General features: G+C 42.2%; 1 protein-coding gene across 6 annotated transcripts in view; it reads left to right on the top strand.

The window, feature by feature from the left end:
* ZPBP (zona pellucida binding protein) overlaps positions 1 to 20951 on the top strand; it is a 47587-nt gene extending 26636 nt beyond the window's left edge. For 3 of the 6 annotated variants that reach the window (XM_074358642.1, XM_074358641.1, XM_074358640.1), the window contains 2 exons: positions 7931 to 8108; positions 20741 to 20951. In XM_074358642.1, coding sequence (XP_074214743.1) covers positions 7931 to 8108; positions 20741 to 20835 — 273 coding nt within the window. In that variant the 3' untranslated portion in view covers positions 20836 to 20951. Of the gene's footprint in view, positions 1 to 7930; positions 8109 to 15654; positions 15771 to 20740 lie in introns of those variants that run through there. The other 3 variants (XR_012504385.1, XM_074358643.1, XM_074358644.1) reach the window with 3 other exon arrangements.
* The last annotated feature ends 299 nt before the right edge of the window (positions 20952 to 21250 follow it).

Here is a 21250-nt window from a genome sequence, read left to right as displayed (position 1 = left end):
TTGGTTTCATTCAGTTTTCTGCCTTAGGGCTTCTTCATCTGGCATTAGCTCCTTATGTGTTACTAAATTTGTTTCTTTGGTTTTAGCAAGACTTAAGTAATTTGAAATTGTCCCCAAACTAAGTCCAAATTTATTTGGGCATATTTGCCCCAGTGAAGATCTGTCTGGCTCTTTGGGGATTTGATCCAGATAGTTTATATTTCCTCTTAGCTGCGCTGTCTTCTTCCATTGATCTGTTCGTGCTCATGCCAGGGCCCCGCTTTTTCACTTCTGCACCTCTGCAGCAAGTTTAGTAATAATCTCAAGTAGTAGAAATGCTTTATCTTAATTCTCTGTCGAGATTGTTCTGGGTGTTCTGGGTCCTTTTCACTTCCAAAATTTTTTGAAAATCCGCATCAGCATGTCATTTTTCTAAAAATAACCCTGGCCTCTGATTGGAGTGGCAGTGTATCTGCAGGTCAGCTGGTGAGAAGGGACATTACGCATCACGTCTTCTAATACCTGAAAATGGTGTCTTTCTCCATTTATTTAGGTTTAAAAAACACTCACCATGTTTGTTTGTTTGCATTTTTCGGCTTAAAGGTCTTACATGTTTTCTGCTGAATTCATTCCTCAGTGTTCTGTGCGGTTTCTTGGTGCTGTCATAAATGGAATATTTAAAGAAATCATTTGGTCTGTCAGATTGTTTCGATTCCCAGCGAATGTCTGCATATTGCATATCTGCAGGCTGTATCCTGCTGTTTTGTTCAGTTCATTTGTTAGTTCATCAGAGTTGCTTTATGAAATACTTAGGATTTTCTGTGGGACCATCCTGTCACGGACAGACAGACAGCATTTCTTCTTTCTGATGTTTCTTGCCTGATCTTGTTGGAATGGCTAGAGTCTACAGTGTCATGCTGCACAGATGCAGTGAGAGTGGACGCCTTTTTCTTGTTCCTGATCTGAGGGGAAGGCTTTTAGTCTTTCACCATTAAGTGAGATATTAACTTGAATTTTTCACTGATGACTTTTATGCAATCCAGGAAGTTCCCTGTTATTCCTAGTTTCCTGAGAGATCATGTTATGAATGTTTGTTCAGTTGTGTCCAATACTTTTTCTGCTTCTATTGAAGAAAGACGTATGTTCATTATATTAAAATTTTGTTAAGTATTTTGTGTCTGTGTGAATAGTTACATTATTATTTCTGTAATGACTTGGTCAGGTTTTGATATTGGGGAACACTGGCCTTACACAGTGAGTTAATAAACATTCTCTTTGCTCAGCATTTTCGGAAAGAGGTTTTAACGATCGGATTACTCTTTTTCTTTAAATGTTTGGTGAAATTCACTGGTGACAGCACCTCGGCTTGCAGTGTCCTTTTGAGGCACATTTTCGTTAGCAATGACATTTGTTAATTAGATGTAGGACTATCTGGATTTTTGTTTTCATTTTGTTCAGTTTTGGTAAATTATACTTGACAAGGTAATCATACATTGCATCCAGACTGTCAAACTGTATGGGCATAAAATTGTTTCTAGCATCATTTTTAGAAATTATATTTTTGATTGCTTTACTGAAATATACTTGATAAAAATTGTATATATTTAAGGTGTACAGCAGAATGGTTTGATATATACAGATGATAGCACAGTTCAGCTAATTAAAGTGTCTGTCACCTCAGGTGCTTGCTTTTTGGTGGGAGTGGTGAGCACACTTGAGATCATCTCTTGGCTGATCTCAAGTGTACAGTGCAGTCTGGGTGACTGGCGTCACCAGGCTGTACGTTAGATCTCCAGAAGTTACTCATCCCACATCCCTGGACCTTTGTGCTCTTTGCCCAGCATCCCCTCATTTCGCTTTTAACATACGTAGCATCTGTACTGGTAATCTCTCATTTCTGCATTGTTGAGTTGTATGTGTTCTCTGTTTCAAAATGTTTTCTAGCTTCCCTTTTTTTTTTTTTTGACCCATAAATTATTTAGTAAAAGGTTGCTTAAGTTCTAAATATTTTGCATTTTTTATATTGTATTGTTCCTGATTTCTAGTTTAATTCCGTTGTGGTCAAAACACTGTGTATGTTAAGTCTTTCTAAGTTTATTCATCACATGGCCGAGTTTTGTGAAATGTACTATGTACATCTGAAAGGATGAGTGTTATGTAGATGCTGGGCGTAATGTTTTGTCATCAGATAAAGGTGAGTGATCCAGTTGTTAGGTTTTTTTTAAGGGGTTGATAAAATTTTCCTTGTAAAGGGCCAAACAGTAAATATTTCAGACTTCACAAACCCACTAGTTTTTTCACAACCAAGAAATCTGCCATCATCCTGTCGCTGTGCTTCAGTGCAGCTTCATTTACAGAAACGGGTGGCTCGCTGGTGGGCAGTGTATAGTTTGTCAGCCCTGTTCCCGTGTCTTTGCTGATTTTTGTTGAAAAGTGTAGTTCTATCATTTGCTAAAAAAAAGGTGGTGTTAAAATCTGTATTTATGATTGTGGAATTATTTATTTCTTCCTTCACTTCTGTCAGTTTTCATCTCATTCATTGTGAAGCTCTGTGTATTGCGCACATGTACACTTAAAAGCCTTGTGCCTCCCTTATCCTTTTATGCTTTTATCCTCATAAACGCCCCCTTTATCTCTTATTCTCAAATTGCGTCTAAAATTAATATTGTTACCTGTCTTCTGATGGTTACTATTCGCAAGAGCTGTGTGTTTCTATCCATTTAGTTTCAGTGTGTCTGTCTTTATATTTTAAATGCATGTCTTTTGTAGAAAGCATGCGATTGACCCCCGTTTCCCCCAGTAAAAAACTCTTTAGTTGAAATACTTACTTCAGTAACATTTAATGTAACTCTTGATATGATTGGCTGTAAATACCTACTATTTTCCTCATTTTTCCTCATTTTCCGTCGTCTTTTGTTATTTTTGTTCCTCCTCTGTTTCCTATGCCACTCTTACTCAGTTGTTAAAGTATTTTTAGAGTTTCATTTATGTATTTATTTATTTATACTAAGATGTAAGCAGTAACACTGTATTAGTTTCAGGTGTACAACGTAGTGATCTGATATATGTATATATTCTGATACAGTTACCACAGTCACTTAATATCTGTTACCACGTGTAGTTAGCCATCTTTTCCCTTGTGATGACAATTTTAAGATTTGCTGTCTGAGCAACTTTCAGATATACAGAGCAGTATTACCGAGAGTCGCCGTGCGGTGCATCACGTTCCCCGGACTGACTTACCTCACAACGGGAAGTTTGTACCTTTTGACTACATTTTGATTAACTTCATCCACCCTTTAACCCGTGCTTCTGGCAACTACCAGTCTGTTCTCTGTACCTGTGAGTTTGATACTTTTATGATTCTGTTTGTAGGTGAGATTATGCAGTATATGTCTTTCTTAGACTTACTGCAATTAGCGTAATGCATCATATCATTTACCCAGGTTTTCTGTTCAGGTTTTGTTCCTTCCCTATTTTTTGGGATTGATTAAAGGTTTTTAAATTGACTTTTTGTTGTTTTATATGTATTTTCTTGTTTTATATATATATTTTTTACTCTTTTTGTGGATTTGCTTCAAATTGTAACATCCATTCTTGATAACAGAACCAAAAGTTCCATAGTTCATGGCGCCTCCCAGAAACGAACAAGGACCTTAAAGACATTTTACTCTTAGGACCTGCTTTAATCTTTCAAGGTTTGGTTTTCTAGTGTTGTAGTTCTTTTTAAAAATTTTTTTACTTACTCTTAGGATTGTTTCAGAGTGTCAGTGTCCATCTAGGTTTCCTCAGAGTTTTGCCCGTTTTTTTCTTTCCTTCTGCTCTCCGCTCCTCCTTGCACCCCAGCCTTCCTGGTCAGGTCATTCTTCCTCTTCCAGTACGTACTGTTCCACTGCAGCCTGAGGATTCATTGCTTTCATCAGTTCTGGAGATTTTCTGCCAGAACACTCCTGAAAATTGCCTTTGGCTCCATTTGCTTCTCTGGAACTTCCATTTCGTACGTTTTTAGATTATCTCGATTTCTCCGTGTCTCCTGCTTCTTCTCCCCCCTTCTTTTATGTGTTCTTTATTCTGAGTAATTTCTCGAGTCATTCATAGTGTTCAGCATTTCTGGCCCAGCTGGGTCTCATCTGACGTTCAGTCTGTCCGGTGCGTTTTAAATTTCACTCCGTTTTCCACTCCCTCCGTTGGTTGTGGTTAAGTGGCTTACTTTTCAGATACTCCGTCTCTTTGATTGTGGTGTGTAAATTTCTTCTCCTGTGCTTCCTTAAGCGCTCTTAGGTCTGGATGTGCTTCGTATCGTTGTTTTCCAGTGTGGGTAACTGAGGTGCCGCTGACGGTCTGACTTGGCAGCTTGCTGTCGCTCCTGTCGCTTCTCACTCCATCCCCTTCCTCTTAATTCTGGCCGATGCGGCCTCTCTCACCAGCAGCGCTTTGTCGGCAGATGCGCCCCATTGGCTTAGGTTGTCTGTGCTTGTCCGCAGCGTCTCGGTGTTGGCTCTTGCCTGGCGGTCCACGGCCGTTCTCCAGCAAAGCCAGACGTTACGGTAGTTTCTGACGAGGGCGTCTTGTGCCACACAGCAAACCCAGTAACGATGCCCACACCCGCTCTGCGAGGCAGCCCTTGTGCAGGAGTTCACGGAGGAGTCTGCTCTCCACCACCCCCGCCCCTCCCTACCCCAGGGCCGGCAGGCAGGTTTCTTGTTATTTCCCTTTTGTGACTGAAGTTCATCGCCCTCGCTCTGCTGTTGTACTTAGCGTCTTGCTCAGTGCTTTGCTTTGCCTGTTTTTCAACAGGTTCAAGGCTTTTCTTCCTTGTCTCTTTCGGCTGGTAAATTACAGCACTGGAGTACTCAGACTGACGTGAAATGACATGGGCACTTGGCTAGTGCTCGGTTTGTAATTTCCTCTTCATTTTTAATGCCCTTTGCGCTCTCTCTCTCTCTCTCTGCCCTTGTCCTTTTTTCCCTTCTGCTGCTTTTCTCCCTCTCTTGCTGTTGAAACGCAGCTACACAAGACCTTTGTTCTGTTCTGTCCAGTTGGGTGCTTTGTAGCAGGAGGATCCCTCAGAGTGTCTGGCCCACCGTGTGGTTGCAGATGTGGCGCCTTCTGCATTTTTAAGTGTCGCTTCTGTCCTCCCACTCCCTTTCTGCTTTCTCCGATTTGAAATATGCTGCTTTAAACACCTTAATGTCACAGTTTAGATCTCTAATAATTTCAAAACCTGAATTGTAATTTGCCTTTACTTTTTCTCGGAGAGAACCCTGTTTTCTAGAGCAGGTTTCAGGCCTTGGGGAACAGCCGCGTCCTCAGGGACGTCCGGGGTGGAGAGGGGACTCTTGTCTTTGGCTTCAGGATTGAAGCCGTCTCTACAGAGTGAGGCTACACTTTTGTGTTGCCAAGTTCTGGGACTCAGTGCACTTCTTAGCATGGATCCCAGCTTTCACAGCACTCACGGGGTGACGTGACCCTTCCCCTCCACCCTCTGCCCGTCGGCTCTGCTTCGCAGCCAGGCTTTGCCACAGAGTCTCCGCCCGCTCACTGTACGCATGCATGTGCGTTGTCCGTGCTGTGTTCCTGCGTGACAGGGACGCCTCTGTGTTTTCACTTAATCGTTTTCAGGAGTTCTTCACTGGGACATGTCCTGCAGGGTCCGGACACCCTCCCGATCTTCTTCTCGCTGAGCAATCCCGTGCGGATTCGCAGTTCTTTTCCCTTTCCTCTAAGACACCTTACCTCTGTTTCCATTTGTTGTTGTTGTTGTTCCAGCCCCATCTGATAACTGTAGCTCTTGTCCAGAGAGATACCCCATACAGATGTTAACCAGAGGTCTCCATCGGACTCGGTCCTGAAAGCGCCCTGTCTGCAGCACCTGGCACGTGCTCGCTCTCCCCGTGGGCGTGGCGGGGCACCAGGTGGACTCGGGGCGTGTGCGCGGTGTGACGTTTCTTACCCGTCCTGGGACGCCGTAGTTTTAAGTAGTTGCTTTCTGGGCTGGCTGGACTCAGTCGAACAAATACGAAAGCCTCTCTCGGCACTTTTCTCGGTCCCTAATTTGATGAACAGGGGAACAGATTATGGCATTTAAAGCAAGCTGTTCAGCCTCTCCATGCAGAAGTTTATTTTATTTTGGAGAGGGTGGGGGAGGTAATCACGTTTATTCATTTAATTTTTTTTTCTTTAGTGGAGGTCCTGCGGATTGAACCCAGGACCTCACGCATGCTTGGCAGGCCCTCTACCACTTGAGCTATAACCCCCGCCCCCCCAGAAGTTTATTTTACAAACTGCTTCTTGTCGAGGTGGTAATGGTTTCTTACTATCGTCCAGCAATCAATACCTGGTAATTACAGAACTTACCCCTTGTATGTACACTTGATCCTTCTGTAAAGTTTTCTTTAGGGGAGTGAAGGGAGAAGTAGCCTGGGCCAGGCAATCTGATGTCTGTTCAGTTAAATCAGCTGATTAATTTATCTGTGTCTCTGTAATTACGGTTGGTTCTTGCGTCGTCGTCCAGACTGGTCCAGGAAGTTTTACTTTCTCATCTTTAATCCTTGCCCAACTGAGAGAGTTCCTCCATTTCACCCTTTGTTTGGTACAATTTAACCCTTTGTCGACCATCAACGTACTTAATATAAAAAAAAATCTGTTAATGATTCAGGTAATTCCTTACCTTCTTTCCATTTTTGTCAAATAAGAGATTTAGCCTCATTCTCCTTTTCACAAGGAAAACAGGCATCTGGTTTACAACATGATTTTTGTTCCTATCAGGTTTTCTCAGGCCCAGTTTCATTGCTTTTTGTTTTTTGTTTTTGTTTTTTTCTGGATAAGATGTCAGGAAGCCAAGTGATTATGTTTGTGTCTCCTAAAACTTCCATTGGCAGTCCTGCATTTAAATATACTTAATTAAATACCACATTTGTAGCTGATTACTTCATAAAAGCACTTCCTTAACCAAAATTGTAAATAGCGGCAAACTTGACAGAATTTATTAGAAGCCCAGGAAAACTATTTAATCTGTAAAAAATGCAGCAATTCAGGAATAGAATAAGACTTGAATACAGTATATTGAAAAATGTTTTTCACAGTTATTTATAGACATTTTCGTGGGAGGGACGCAGTTTGCAAGATACTGAAGAAATGAGTAGATCGGGGTACACCGTTAGTGGTCGTAGATGAGCGTGGTGCCAGGAGCCCGTGCTCCTGGCGGGACCAGAGGGCAGGGCAGCGCAGGGGGGCTGGAGGGCGGCTGGCTGCCGGAGGGTGTGAGCTCCTGCCCGCAACTCCTGCTCCGACGGTGAAGCGCACCAGTCACTGAGATGTTACAAGCCTCTTGTGGACCTTAGGACTCGCACCACGGTAATTATTACCAGGCAAGAGGTAATTAATTATCAGAGATTGGAGTGAAGCCTCGATTACTTTGTACATTTGACTTCTGAAACAGAGCTACGAGTTTTAACATGTGCTCTGTTCCCTCTTGTCTCTAAACCTAATTTTTCTTTGTGGGAAGAGTGGAGCGGCTGGCCGCCTCAGGGTACTTCTTACGAAGATTCTTAAAGTACATTTCTCTAAGAACAGTTCATTGCTAGAGAGCATTGCTTAAAAGTAAATTTAACTTCAAAGAGCTGTCTTCGTATTGCTCCAGTGTCCATCCATGTATTCTTCAAACGCAGGGGGACCAGAAAAGTTTGGTTATGTATTGAAATTTTCCTTTGTGTTGTCTCAGGAAGTACATTTGCAAATATTTGAGGCCTCTGGGTGACATCTTTTCAGTTTTACGTGTATGATTTATATTCTGTGAACTCAAGAAAAAATAAAGACTGAGAGTTTGTTTCTCCTGCTTCTGAATACACAAGCAACTTTATTTGTCCTAAAATACATCTCTTTATGATAATATAATATAATGATATATTTATGATAATATAATATGAAAAAAGTTCTATTTCTATTTTAGGCTAAAAATCTCATAGAGAGATTTTTCAATCAGCAAGTGGAAGTGGTGGGCAGACGCGCAGAATCCCTGCCTGAGATTTACCACATCGAAGGCACTCTCCAGATGGTGTGGATTAACCGCTGCTTTCCCGGGTTCGGGATAAACGTCCTGAAACACCCAAAGTGTCCTGAGTGCTGTGGTATGTGACGAGCTCTGATTCTCACGGCTTACGTTTGTGAAAATTCACTTATTTTCATGCTACCTAACAATGTCTGTCGCTTATTTTTATTATCACTAAGATATTTCTCTAATTTATTTGAAGTCATGTATCTGAAAAGGCCGTGTCAATCTGAAGACAGAACAGGATAAAAAAAATCTAACCTGATTTTTGCCTTGTTTTCACGTGGCAGGAAAGAGGGCTTCGGAGCAGGAAATGCAGATGATGGTTCCAAGTCACTTAGAGTCACTTGCCTTAAGAGCTAAAATATGTTTCTTTTAGAATCATTTTTTGGGGTGAATTTGCATTTGTATAGTGTACATTCGGTACCTGTTTACCTTTGCAGAAAATAAGTCTGTGAGTTGTTTCTCCCCGGGAGCTGCTTCCGACCTTTGACCCTAGCCCTGCAGGGTGTGAGCGGCTGTCAGGCTCCCCCCATCTGCGGGCTTTTGGGGGAAGAGGCCCGGGGAGGCTGTTTACCGCGAGCCCGGGGCCTCAGAGTCTTTGAATTTCCGCTTCGAGCTGCCGAGTGAGCCAGTTGGCCGTCAGTCTCGGAAGCCTTCCTGATACAGTATCACTGAGTTGGCACCGTGGTCATTCAGTCTTTTCTGTCCTTTCCTCTTCCTCCCGTCTTACGTCAGATTACAGACCTTTCTGAATGACAGAGCGCTGAATGCTATTTTTGCTTCGCTTTGTTTAATTTGGTTGTGTTTTGCTTTAACTTTTTCATGATTTTGTTTTTTGCTTAAGGGTATGAAATTGGATAAAATGTACTGAGATGTTTATCTTAGGAAATACAGTACCGATTTAATGAAGCACTTAGAAGTGCCAGCCTTGCCACTGTTTTGATAACCTGTGGTGATGTTTATCACTCAAGCAGTGAAAACGAAACTGAGTGCTGCGGCTGCCTGTTAAGTGCGTTTATACCGTCACTCAGTGACGTCTTAAGGCGAACTAGAATTTTTACATACTTGCATCTTATTTATTCTAAGCATTCTGCAATAGTTAAACATAGCTCTTTTAAGTGAAATAATAGGTTTTGAACCTCTGAGCAGAGGTACAAATAATTTTACCTTTCAATATTTTTTGCCTTTATGAAAGTTCAGAGAACACTGTTCTCAGGTACCCTAATTTTACTGTGTGGTTTTCACATTAATGTTACTACGTGCTGTCCTGCGTGATCAAGTTCATTAAGCAACTTTTTTATTCCTGACAACAGACACCATGGAAACTATATAAGTGAACGTATGTAAAAATCTCTATAATGTTTTCTGCCTCTAAAAATAACTGTTTTGCTCCCCCCAAATATGTGCTCTCAGCTGGCAAAGTCTGGAGACACAGGAGGTGCATCCATGAATTAATTAGAGAACCTGAAACCGCTAAACCACAGGGAGGGGACCCAAGGGGAGATTATATACAGCAGCCTAGGTCAGAGGTCGGCGGGGCCTGAAAGATGAACTTGTGTCCCTGAAGAGGGCTTTGTGGGTGACTGGAGACCCGTGGCAGGACTTTGAAGACAGTCTTAGCAAGCACCACCCAAGCTAGGGCGTGACTGAGCCTCAGACTTCTGGCACCCAGAACATATCCAGGGCCCCTAGAAAACGTTTCTGGAAAGGACAAAACAGTTTTGAAAAATGGGAGAGGATTTGAACAAGTAGTTCACAAACACGTAATTCCAGATGGTCAATGGACACGTGAAAATGGGTCCAACCTTTTTGTAACTAGGGAAATGTACATTAAAAACACAATGAGATCCGGCTACACAGCTGTCAGGCTGGAGAAGCTACCCAGCCCTCGCATGCTAGGTGCGGAGAAGGGTGTGTTGTGCCGTCCCAGATGTGGTCACGCTGCCCGAGTGTGTAAGTGATGCCCCTTGGGGGGCCGTTTGGCGTTACTGTAAACGTGACGGTGCGCGTGCTCTGTGATCTAGCGTCTGACTCTCAGGGAACTTTCCTTGCAGCGTATTTGCTAATAGTCCCAAACTAGAGACAACCCAAATGTCCATTCGTGGTAGAATGTGTGAGTAACAGTAAGACGTTTATCCGCTGGAACACTGCAGGGGCGTGACCGCGATCCATGGGTTGGGGGGCACAAGCGTCTGGGTGCATTTTATCAACGTGTGGAAAAGAAGCCAAATGCAGTAGAGTCAATGCATGCCGCTTAGGCGTAAGTAAGGTCTGTGTTATAGAGATTTGTTCACGAACACTAACAGCTAAAACTGCCACGCAGTCCAAGGAAATCATTACCGTAACACAGAAGAATAGTGTTGACTTCTGGAGGGCGGGGTGGAAGTACGAACAGAGAGGAACACAGAGGGATTCTGAGGCGGTGGCAGCGTTCCGCGTGTGGCCTGAATCGTCCCCAGACAGGTGTTCTGTGCTGACATTCATCACACGGTACATTCATGTCTCTTTTTTTTTTTCCTGTGTGTAACATTTCATAGTAAAAAGGTAAAAAATTTAAATCTTCCCTTAAAGCTTGAACACTGTAACACTGAAGGCATACTCAAGAAAAATAAACGTTCACAAGTGTTTATTTCTCCGACATTCAGACATTTCCTTTGTGTGTGGCTATCACCTGATCTTTGCCTTCATGAATTTACCACTCTAACAGAGCCATCAATAAATGGCTCGCAGGAACGATGAAATCAGTATGCCTTTTGCTCTGTTAACCGTTAAGTTGTCGACACGCTTCCATGCCCTTCTGTTGTCTGCACATGGCTTCTGTTTACTGAAAACGGCTAATTACAGGAGTTACGTTCAAACATTTCGTCTATGTTGGCCTTTAGAGTGTTTCCTGTTTTTACTGTTGCGTTAAATGTTATTTACAGTTGTACTTAACTAGCTTTAATTTTTTGAGTCGTTTCCTTGTGTGGATTTACAGAAATGTGAGTACTGATCTCAAAAAAATGAACACTTTGATTTTTCACATTTTTTTGGTATGTTGCTTTAACAGTTCAGAATGTTCACAGCATCTTAAATTAAGCTCTCTCTCAGTGTATGGGTAACCGTAGACATTTTGGAATTTCCTTTAATGGATTCTGCACGTGACTTTTCAGAAAATGAAGGCAAACTTTTACAGCCACGTGGAGTGAGGACTGTGTCTCCCCCCCGGCCGCTGTCTGCTCAGGGTGGAAGCCTCACCCACAGGAATCGCGGTTTTGCCAGTCAGGGCTTGCTAACTGGGCAGCGGAAGTCCTCCTTCCCTTCTTTCTCCCTCACTGCCCTCCTCCCGGATTTATCCCCTTGTCTTCATTCCCGCTGTAACAATTTTAATTTGGATCCTTTTTCCTTGTGCCTGGGCTGGTCCCGGTCCTTCCCTGAGTGGGATCCCTCTACTTTTTCCCCGTTTTAGCCCCTACCCCACATGGCTTCCAGTTACACGTCTCAGTTCCAAATGTAATCATCTCCTTACTTTAAACCTTCAGTACTAAAACCCCGGCTTCATTGCCTAACTCACCACATGCCCTTTATAAACCAAATCTTCCTTGTCTTTAGAAACTCAAAAATGCCTTTATTGTAACACTTACGTTGGTTCATCCAGGAGGTGTTAGAATTCAGAAATGCCTAAGAGCGCTGGCTGAGTGTGAGGAGGCGGTCGGCACTGAGACCCCAGCTGAGTCTTTTCTACTTCATGTTTCTCAGAGACGTTTATTGCAGAGCTCATCCTTACCCGGTGCTGCGCTCAGCTGTCCACATGGGTGGGCGTGTTTCTGAATCCTCTCTTGCTCCCCTGATTCCTACTCGGTCCCTGCAGCAGGTCGCTGTAACTTTCAGTGAGTCCCAGTCTCCGTCCGTCTGTACCAGGAGGTCCGCTGCCCCTCCGCTCCGATTCTTGAATCCGCTTGCCACGTTCTGTAAAAACGGCTGCTGCATTTTGGTTGTCAGCGTGTTGCATCTGTAAATCTGCTTGAAAGAATCCGTTAACAGTGCCCTCATCAGTTTCCGCCTTGCCTCCTGCATTTTCCTGGAAGCAGCAGGGTGAGACCAGCTGAAACAGCGGAGTAAAACCTTTGTTTTCTTTGTTGAGAAGTTTATTTTTTTGGTTTTCTGTTTGTTTGTTTGGTCTTTTTTTTTGCTAAAAATTCAGTTTCTTTAGTACATGTGGCTGTTCAGGTTATTCGGGGGAGGGCAACATTTTAATAACTTGCGGCATTCCAGCTATTGATTTCTCCACAGCTTCAGGGGCACCTCACAGGACCTGCCCTGTTGTGCTTTCATTTCCATTCACTTCAAAATGCTCGTTTCTCTCTTGATTTCTTCTTCAGGTAGTTGTTTTTTAGAATTGTGATGTTCAGTTTCCAAATGTTACGGGGATTTCCAGAGATCCTTCTTTTATTGAAACCTTATACAATTCAGCTATCAGAGAACATGCTTTGTGTGGTTAGAACACTTTTTAATTTACTGAAACATGTTTCATGCTGTATCTTCTGGTTATAGTCACACCGTGATCATTATGAAATATTTTTTCATTCCTTGTAACAGCCTTTCCTCTGCCTTGACTTTGTCTGACATTAATACTGCCAACTTCAGATTCTTCTTCTTCTTCTAATCGCAGTGTTACCACGGTTTATCAGTCAGAGTTACACCAGAGAATCGGTAGGATATATGCATATTGAGGGATTTACTGCAAGAAGTTGGCTTATGTGCTTGTGACAGCTAGCTACGTCGTTGTCAGATTTACAGAGCAAGCCCTCAGGAAGGGCAGGCGCAGGACTCTTGGGCACAGTCTGAAGCGGAAGTCCACCGGCAGAATTTCCTCCTTCTCAGGGGAGCCTCGGCTCCGTTCGTAGGCTCTTGGCTGATTAAGTCATTCCCACCAGCCTGCCTCCTGAAAGTCAGCTGATTGTAAACTTTTATCTCATCTACAAAGCCTTCACAGCCATGCCTGTATCCCTTAGCCAGACGGACATATGACACTGACTGCTACAAACGCTGTAACTCTTACTAGCCCCTTACTTTAAATTTATGTCTTCACACTTGTTTAGGCAGCAGATAATTTGATCTGGCTCGTTAAATCCAATCAGATGGCATCTGCCTCTTACTTGGGATCTTTAAACCCAATTCGATGAGACCACGCAGTATTTGTGGGGAAATATGTTTTGAGCAACTTTATTAAGATGTAATAAATGCACTCATTTTACCTTTGAACGTGCACGTTTTAACTGCACAGTTCAGTGAGTTGGGGCAGGTGTATTCATCCATTTAACCAATACCACAGTGAAGATACAGGAATTTCCATTGCCCCAGATTGTTCCCTTACGCCACCCTGTAACCACTTACAACTGCCTGTTAACCTCAGCACTACTTACTTATCCATTCCGTTTTTGATCAGCATTTGGGTTGTTCCTAGCTTTTGGCTATTGTGAATAAAGCTTCTCTGTAAGCGTTGTTGTGGAACTGCGTCTTCATTTCTCTGGGGTAAACACGTAAGAATTAAGTTGTAGGTTAAAAATGGTAAAACGTATTTTAAAACTACTGAGAAATTCCCAGACTTCTACAGAGCAGCTGTTTGGTTTTATACCTCCACCGGGCAGTGTGTGAGCTTTCTAGCTGTTTCGTTTTTCCTGCGGTCTTGGTACTGGCCATCTTTTAGATTTTCACCGTCCCGATGAGGGTGTGGTACTGTTTTGTCTGTGGTGCACTTTGTATTTACTTTGTAACTAACGATGTCAAACATCTTCCCACGTTCTCATTGAGCGCTCACTTGTATTCTTCTGTGAACTGTTGAAACCTTTTCTTCTACCCTTTTATTGGGTTATATTTCTTCTAGATAGTGACTTAGAAGGTTTATTTACATATGCTAGCAACAAGTCCATATGTATTCTTTTTACTTTATTAATGATATCTTTCAAATACAGAAGTTTTAACTCTGACAAAACTGAGTTTTTCAATTTTTGCTTCAAAGATACTGTGTCCATTCAAGAGATTTCTGCTTACCTCAGATTCCTGACGACTTTTTCCTGTTTTCTTCCAGAAATACTGACCTTGTATTGCGTGGCCTTGCTAAAACTCAGTTTTAGTTCTAAGAATTATTCTTTATTTTTTTGATTTTCTTCATACCTAATCATCCCAGTTAGGAGTAAAGACAATTTTACTGCTTCATCTGTGATTTCCATTCGTCTGGCTAGAACGCTCAGCAAAGTGCTCAGCACAAGTGGTGAGAGCTGGCCGCCTCCTCCTGTTCCAGTTAGACGTGGTTCTAGTGGGAGGGTTTTCAGAGATGCCGTTAATCCAGTTGACAAAGGAAATTCCCTTCCATTCCTTATTTATTCTGATTTTCCGTCATAAATGAGGTTGAGTTTTGTCATATTTTTATAGACCATTGAGTTGATTATATGTTTAGTGTCTTTTATCACATTTTATGATGCACTGATTGATACATAGGAGTTAAGCCAACTTTGTTTGAACTGACCTCGTAAACTACATGCAATCATTGTTCCTAATTTCTATGTATTGTTGGGGTGTAAATGCTAATACTTAATTAAGGATTTTTGTGTCTGTATTCATGTGGAACTTGGATCTGTAGTTTTCTTGTAAATACTTGTAAACTTTTTTTTATTAGGGCATTGCTGTTCATAAAATGAATTGCAAATGTTCCCTCTTCTTGCTTTTTTTCTAAATGGTTTGTGTAAAATTTTTAATAGTTTTTTCCTCAAATGTTTCATTCTCATTGAAGCTGTCTATACCTTGAGGTTTGTTTGGTTTTGGTTTTTAGGGGAAGGTGTGTGTGTGTGTGTGTGTGATACATTATGATTCTTTGGAAGCAAAATCTTTCTTTATAATGTTATATTTCAAACATCTAGAAATATAGAATATGATGTTGTAAACACACATACATCACTCATTGCAAACAAGTTCCGTGTTCTGTCACTTGCTTCGTGTCCTAAGATTTAAAGTGATTTAAGTAGGACACAGCTGAAGCCTCCAGTGAAGGCCTGAGCAATCCATTTCTCCCCTTTCTGCACATACAAATGGATAATAGATCCATTATCAGAAATTGGTATTTTCATCCCAATTCAGGATTTTATACGTTTAGCCTTTATTGAGTCAGTCAACACAATAATCAATAAATGATGTCTCAGCTAAACATTAATTTGGGCTCAGCATTAACATACAATTAACTAACTACACATGCTGAAATCACACAGTTTAATGGCTTGGACGCGTATGTGGCCATGAATCTATCACTGCAGTCAAGAGAAGGACCTTGGCCATGGCTCTGAATTTTGCTCGTGCCTTTTTGGAATCAGTCCTACCTCAGCACTCATTCTCAAGCAAATACTGGTGTGTTTGTGTCGTTATACATTTGCATGCATTTTTATCATTTTGTGTAAATGGGATCATGCAGTACGTAACCTCTGTCTGAATTCTTTCCCTCAGCACAATGATTTTGGGCGGCGTCAGTATTACTGCATGTATTGATAGTCTGCTCCTTTCTGTTGCTGAGTAGTAAGTAGTCCATTGAATGGACATACCACAGTCTGTTTATCCATTCACCTGATGATGGGCATTTGGGTTGTTTCCAGTTTTAGGCCATTACAAATAAAGCTGCTTATGAACATTCCTGTACACGTCTTTGTGTGGACATATGTTTTCAGTTCTTCTGGAAAAATACCTATGATTGTGATTGCTGGGTCATACGGTAAGTGTATGTTTAACTTTATAAAAAAAATGCCAAATTACTTCTGAAGTGGCTGTACAATTTTATATTCCACCAGCAAAACTGTGGAGTTCCAGCTATTGTAAATACTTTCTAAAACATAATATGGTCACTGTTTTTAATTGTAGCCACTCAAATGTGTGTATGTGTAGTGGTATCTCATTCTGGTTTTAATTTTCCTTTTAAAAGGTATTTTCAAGTTCTTATTGGATGTTGATATTCTTTTGCACAGTGTCTGTTTGAATATCTTCCCCGTTTTTAAGTGGGTTGTTCGTCTTACTGAGTTGTAAGAGTTCTCAGTATAGTATGGACAAAAGTTTTTTCCTGATATATGTGCCATGAATACATTCTCCTGGGCTGTGGCTTGAATTTTTGTTTTCAAAGCAAAAAGTTGAAGAAATCCAGTTTATTAATTTTTTTCTCTGTGATTCGTGTGTTTTTGTGTTCTAATAAACCTTTTCCTACCCTAAGGTCACAAAGATTTTCAGCTGGGCTTTTTGTTTGGTATTTTGGGGTTGGGCATGTAAGTCTACGCTGGGTGTTGAGTTGATTTTTCTATTTGATATGAGATAAGAGTCCATAATCATTTTTCACAAATGCAGATAGCCTGTCCTGGAGATCCAGCACCATTTGTTGAAGACTTTTCCTTTCCCATTAAATTTTCCTGGTACCTCTGTCAAAAATGTAACTGACTATATTCATGTGGGGTTAATTCTGCTCTGTTCACCTTTATGTTTATTGTTTCACCAAAGCTTCATTACTGTAGGTTTATAATAATGACTATCCTGTTATGTTAAAAATTACTTTGCTTATTCTGTGGCTTTTTAAGTACTATATATATAATTTAGAATTAGCATGTCAGTCTCTTCAAAGAAGCCTACTGTGATGTGAATAGATTGCATCCCCTCTAGAGGCAGAATCGATGAAAACTTGTCATCCAGAACATACTTAATCTTCCAAACAGTGAACATGGTAGTTAGGCTGTAACCTGTATGATTGCAAATCTCAGTTTGGAGAGAAAACTTAAAAAAAAAAATGTGACGCTTGTCTCTGTGTGAGTCGCTTCTGTTAACTTCCTTTCTAGAGTCACCCAATGTCTTTTGCTTTTTAGCGACCCCCCCCCCCCCAGGCAGTCAGGACAGTCTTGGTTCTAGTTTTCAGCCGCCATCAGTGGGCTGAGTGGGCATGAGAGGAGGGTTTGCCCCTCCAGCAGGACTGCAGCTCCCTGTGGGAGGAATTGTAATTACAGTGGTGAAGGGACAAAGTGCTTTTCAGGTTTTCTGAGCCCATTTTTAGAATTTGTATGTGCAAGGTGTTTGTCCGTTTTCTTTAAACGGTCAGATTTATTCCACACGTTTATCCCCATGTTGTCTTATTTTACCACTAATTTTGTAGAATGTGTAGTAATGTCTCTTCATTAATTATTGATACTGCTCATTTATCTTGACTAATTCTTTTCGGTTTTACAAGCTTTAGCTGGAGGTTTATCAAGTTTATTAGTGGCTTCAAGGAGTCAGCTTTCACTTCATTAATTTTTTCCATTGATTGATTTCTCTTTCATTAATATCTTCTCTTTAACATTTTCTTCTTTTTTTTTTTTTTTTTTTTGCTTTCTTTCTCATTGGAACTTAATGTGCTCTTCTGTCTTTAGGTTCTTAAGGGAGCATCACACTGCGTTGGTTTTACATCTTTCTCTTTTCTTACGTGAGCATGTGAAGCTGTATGTTTCTCCCTAACATTGGTTTACCTTCATCCCACTAATTTGATTTATTTTTAAGTTTTCAATCAGCACAAAATACTTTCTAGTTTTTGGTTTTTGTGATTTCTTTTTTTTTGGCCCAGGGCCCACTTAGTGGCATTCTTTTTAATTCCCATATAACCGGTCATTCCCAGTATGTCTTTATTCTGTTGATTTCCAACTAACTTTGTCTGTTTAGAAAACACACCATGTATTAACTTTGAGTTGTTCTGAGAAAGGCTCTGAGGCTCAGGAAGAGGCTCGTCCTGATGAGCGAACGCTCCGTGCGCACTTGAGTAGCAAGCTCGGTCTCGTGCCTGCGGCGGTGGCGGTCGCCTCCTGCAGAAGACCCGTGGCTCCGGCTCCCACGTGCTGCGTCGGTCTGTGGGAGTGAGGCGCCGACGCTCCCGGCTGTGGCTGTGGGTCAGACTGCTCCGCCTTTACTTCCTTCCAAGGCTTTTGAAACTCAGTAATTAAGTGATTAATTAAGCATTTAGGATTGCTGTTTTTCTTGATGACTGGACTCTCCATTATTATGTGACACACCTGTTTGTTCCTAGTCATAGTCCTTGCGTGGAAGTCTACGTTGTTAGACATTAATGTAATCACTCCCGGTTTCTTAGATCTCGTGTCAGTTGGAGATACACCCTGTTAACGTTGCTTCTCAGCCATTTGACAGAGTTCTTGACAATGTCTTTTAATGCACACATTTTTTTAAATTTTAATGAAGTCCTATTTATTTTTTTGTTGCCGTATCTAAACATTTACTGCCATACCCAAAGTCATGAACAGTTAGCCCTATGTTTTCTTTTAGGAATTTTTTGCTCTTACGTTAAGGTCATAGTTAATATTTGTATGTAGTGTGAGTGTCACAGATTTGGAATTACACGGTGTGTAGCGTTTTCAGATCCACTTCCTTCCCTTAGTAATATGCGTTTAAGAGTTCACCGTGGCTTTGTAGTCTGCCTTTTAGCACCGAATTTGGGTCATCTGTGTCATTTATTGCTTTCTGCGCTATTCTCTCTTCCCTTTCTGGTTATCACTTACACGCGCTGCACCAGTTTATATTGGCCCATGGGTCAAATGCAGCTCCACGCGAACATTGTAATGCGAGCAGCTCAGTGGCGTTGAGTACCCAGTGCTGTGCAAACACCGCGCTGCCGAGTTCCCAGGTACCTGAATCGTCTCCAGTAGAAGCTCGGTGCCTGTTCAGTGGTTGCTCCCTGCTCTCGCTACCCTCTGCCCCTCTCCACTGCCAGGCTGCTTTCTGTCCCTATTCTGGCCATTTCACATAAATGAAAAGACACCATACGTGTCGCTTCGGGTGTGGCTCATTTTCACCCAGCGTAATGTTTTTGCGATTCAGCCCCGTCGGAGCATGTGTCCATATGCCGTTCCTTTTATGGTTGAACAGTACTGCGTTGTTGGTTCATACCTAACTTGTTTACCCGCATCCACTGGTGGACGTTTGGGTTCTTTATACATCTTGGCTGCTGTAAACGCTGCTTCTGGGAACATTTACGGAAGAACACCTGCTTGAGTATCCACTTGAGGCAGTGCCGACCTCATAGGTTCAGTAAGAAGTGTTCCTTCTCTTCTGTGTTTGTAAGCGTTTTAGCAGCATTGGTTCAACCCTCCTTTGACTTTCTGGTAGTAGCACCAGCGCAGCCAGCCTGCCCTGAGAGTTTCCTTATTGGGGGGTTTTGAATTATTGACTCAATCCCGTTGCTCGCTACAGGTTCCTCCAGATTTTCTGTTCCTTCATGCCTATTTTTAAATTAGTTTTCTGTCCTTTCATCATGGCTTCATCTGAACTGTTTATGTTTTCTGTTTAGCAGACATCGCTGATTTTCTAGCTGCAAACTGGTTCCCCTTTTGTTGCTTGACTGTTGTTACTTTTATTTGTTTTTTTTTTTTTGGTTAAGTTTTAACTTTAATTATAGAAATTTAGAGATACTAGTACGTGTTTTGAGAGAAAGTGTGCCGTCGTCACACGCCTGCGAGAAACATCGTACCAGGAGAGTTTAACCACACATGGTCTCACTTCACACACGTCGCCATTACAGCAGCAAACAAGTCTATCTAGTTTTGTTTACCCAGTAATTTTTTTTTGCATCTGGAACATTATTTCCCAAATAAAATGCTTATTAAAACTTCAGGAACTCCTTAGAACCTAGAATGGAAAATACTTCCTCTGAGTGACAGTTAAAATATTTCCCAACTTGAAAAAAAAATATTTTAGAGGGAACGATGTGAAATTACACAATATGCTATGACCCAGATCCGGTCGGTGGCATGTACTGTTTATTAAATCGTGGCGCTAGAGGAAGACGGCCTGTAGTCCCCGGGCTCAGGGGTGCCGTTAGCATCCGCGTGCGTCCTGGGCGGCCTGCAGCGTTTGCAGCAGGACAAGGAGGAACAGGGTAACCGGGGTGGAGGACCGGTGGCATCGCATGGGCTCCCTGGCCCCACGCCGCGGGGAAGACTGGAACTAAGAGAACTGACCTCCTGGCCCAGCATCCCGCAGTTACTCGGGGGCGGGGATGTGTGTGACCTTGGCTGCTTTCTCACGATGCACGTTGTCCTTTTGTTGGCATGTCGCCCTGAGGGAAGTTAGGCTAAGGAAGTTTTCCCAAGCCACACATTTCAGCCCGGGGCAGAAGTAGGAACTGGAATCAGGACCGTCAGAAGTAACCCGCAGGCCTCCCCACGTGGCGAGCGGTCTCGGCACCTCTGAACACAGTGAGATTGGACCGGCTGACCGTCACACTTGGTTCCTGACCTTTAATTGCTTCTGCGCCTTACGGGACGGCCCCGTCAGCCTTCCAGCATCACATCACATGATTAGGAAACCTGTTTGAGGTCATGGTCTTGGTTTAAGCTGAAAAGTCACGACTTTTGACTTACACGAGGTGTTCAGAGGAGTCAAACTTGTAGAAACAAGCTGTGGACTGGCGGCTGCCGGGAGTGAGGAGATGGGGACCTGCGGGAAGTTTAGCGGGGACAGATTTGCAGTTTTTCCCGGGTGAGAAAGTTGTGGAGATCCGTTGTACAGCGATTTGACTGTATTTAACACCACTGAAGATGGTGAACTTTATGTGTATTTTACCACAATTGAAAAAAAAAAATCTTCTCTGAAAGCGTGTCCTCTGTGCAGAGCTGATCTGCGTGGCCCTGGGACCCCGCTCCTTACTGACTCCTCTTTCCTCCGCAGTGATCTGCAGCCCTGGATCTTACAACCCCCGGGACGGCACGCACTGCCTGCAGTGCAACGGCAGCCTGGTGTTCGGAGCGAAAGCGTGCTTGTAGGCCACTATTTTGAGCTCTTCCGTGATTTGTTAAACACAAAAGTGTATTTCTGAAATATTAAAATGTCATAAATTACTATTATGCCAAAATTAAATGTATCAGATTTTACCAAAAAATGGTGTCCTCGTTTTAATTGAAACACTGTACGTCCAAATGCTTTATGAATTGAAAATCCAATAGTCTTTGTTCACTGCTGCCAGACCTGCATATGACTCCCAACGTATTTCCTGGATAACGGATTTAAGAATGGTTTTAAAATGTAATGTATTTAGTTAGCTCAAAAGATTTTTCATGATTTTTCAAAACTAGCCCGTTCCATCACTACTACATTTTGACTAATCTCAGGCCACTGTTTTCTTCCACAGTCATTTTAATGTGTCCGTTTCATTCCTTTGCTTTAATTTTGGGGGACTTT

The sequence above is a fragment of the Camelus bactrianus genome, chromosome 36 (assembly GCF_048773025.1).
Source record: "Camelus bactrianus isolate YW-2024 breed Bactrian camel chromosome 36, ASM4877302v1, whole genome shotgun sequence".
Taxonomy (NCBI): Eukaryota; Metazoa; Chordata; class Mammalia; order Artiodactyla; family Camelidae; genus Camelus; species Camelus bactrianus.
Note: the sequence above shows the minus strand (reverse complement) of the source record. Positions and strands in the feature narration are given on the sequence as shown.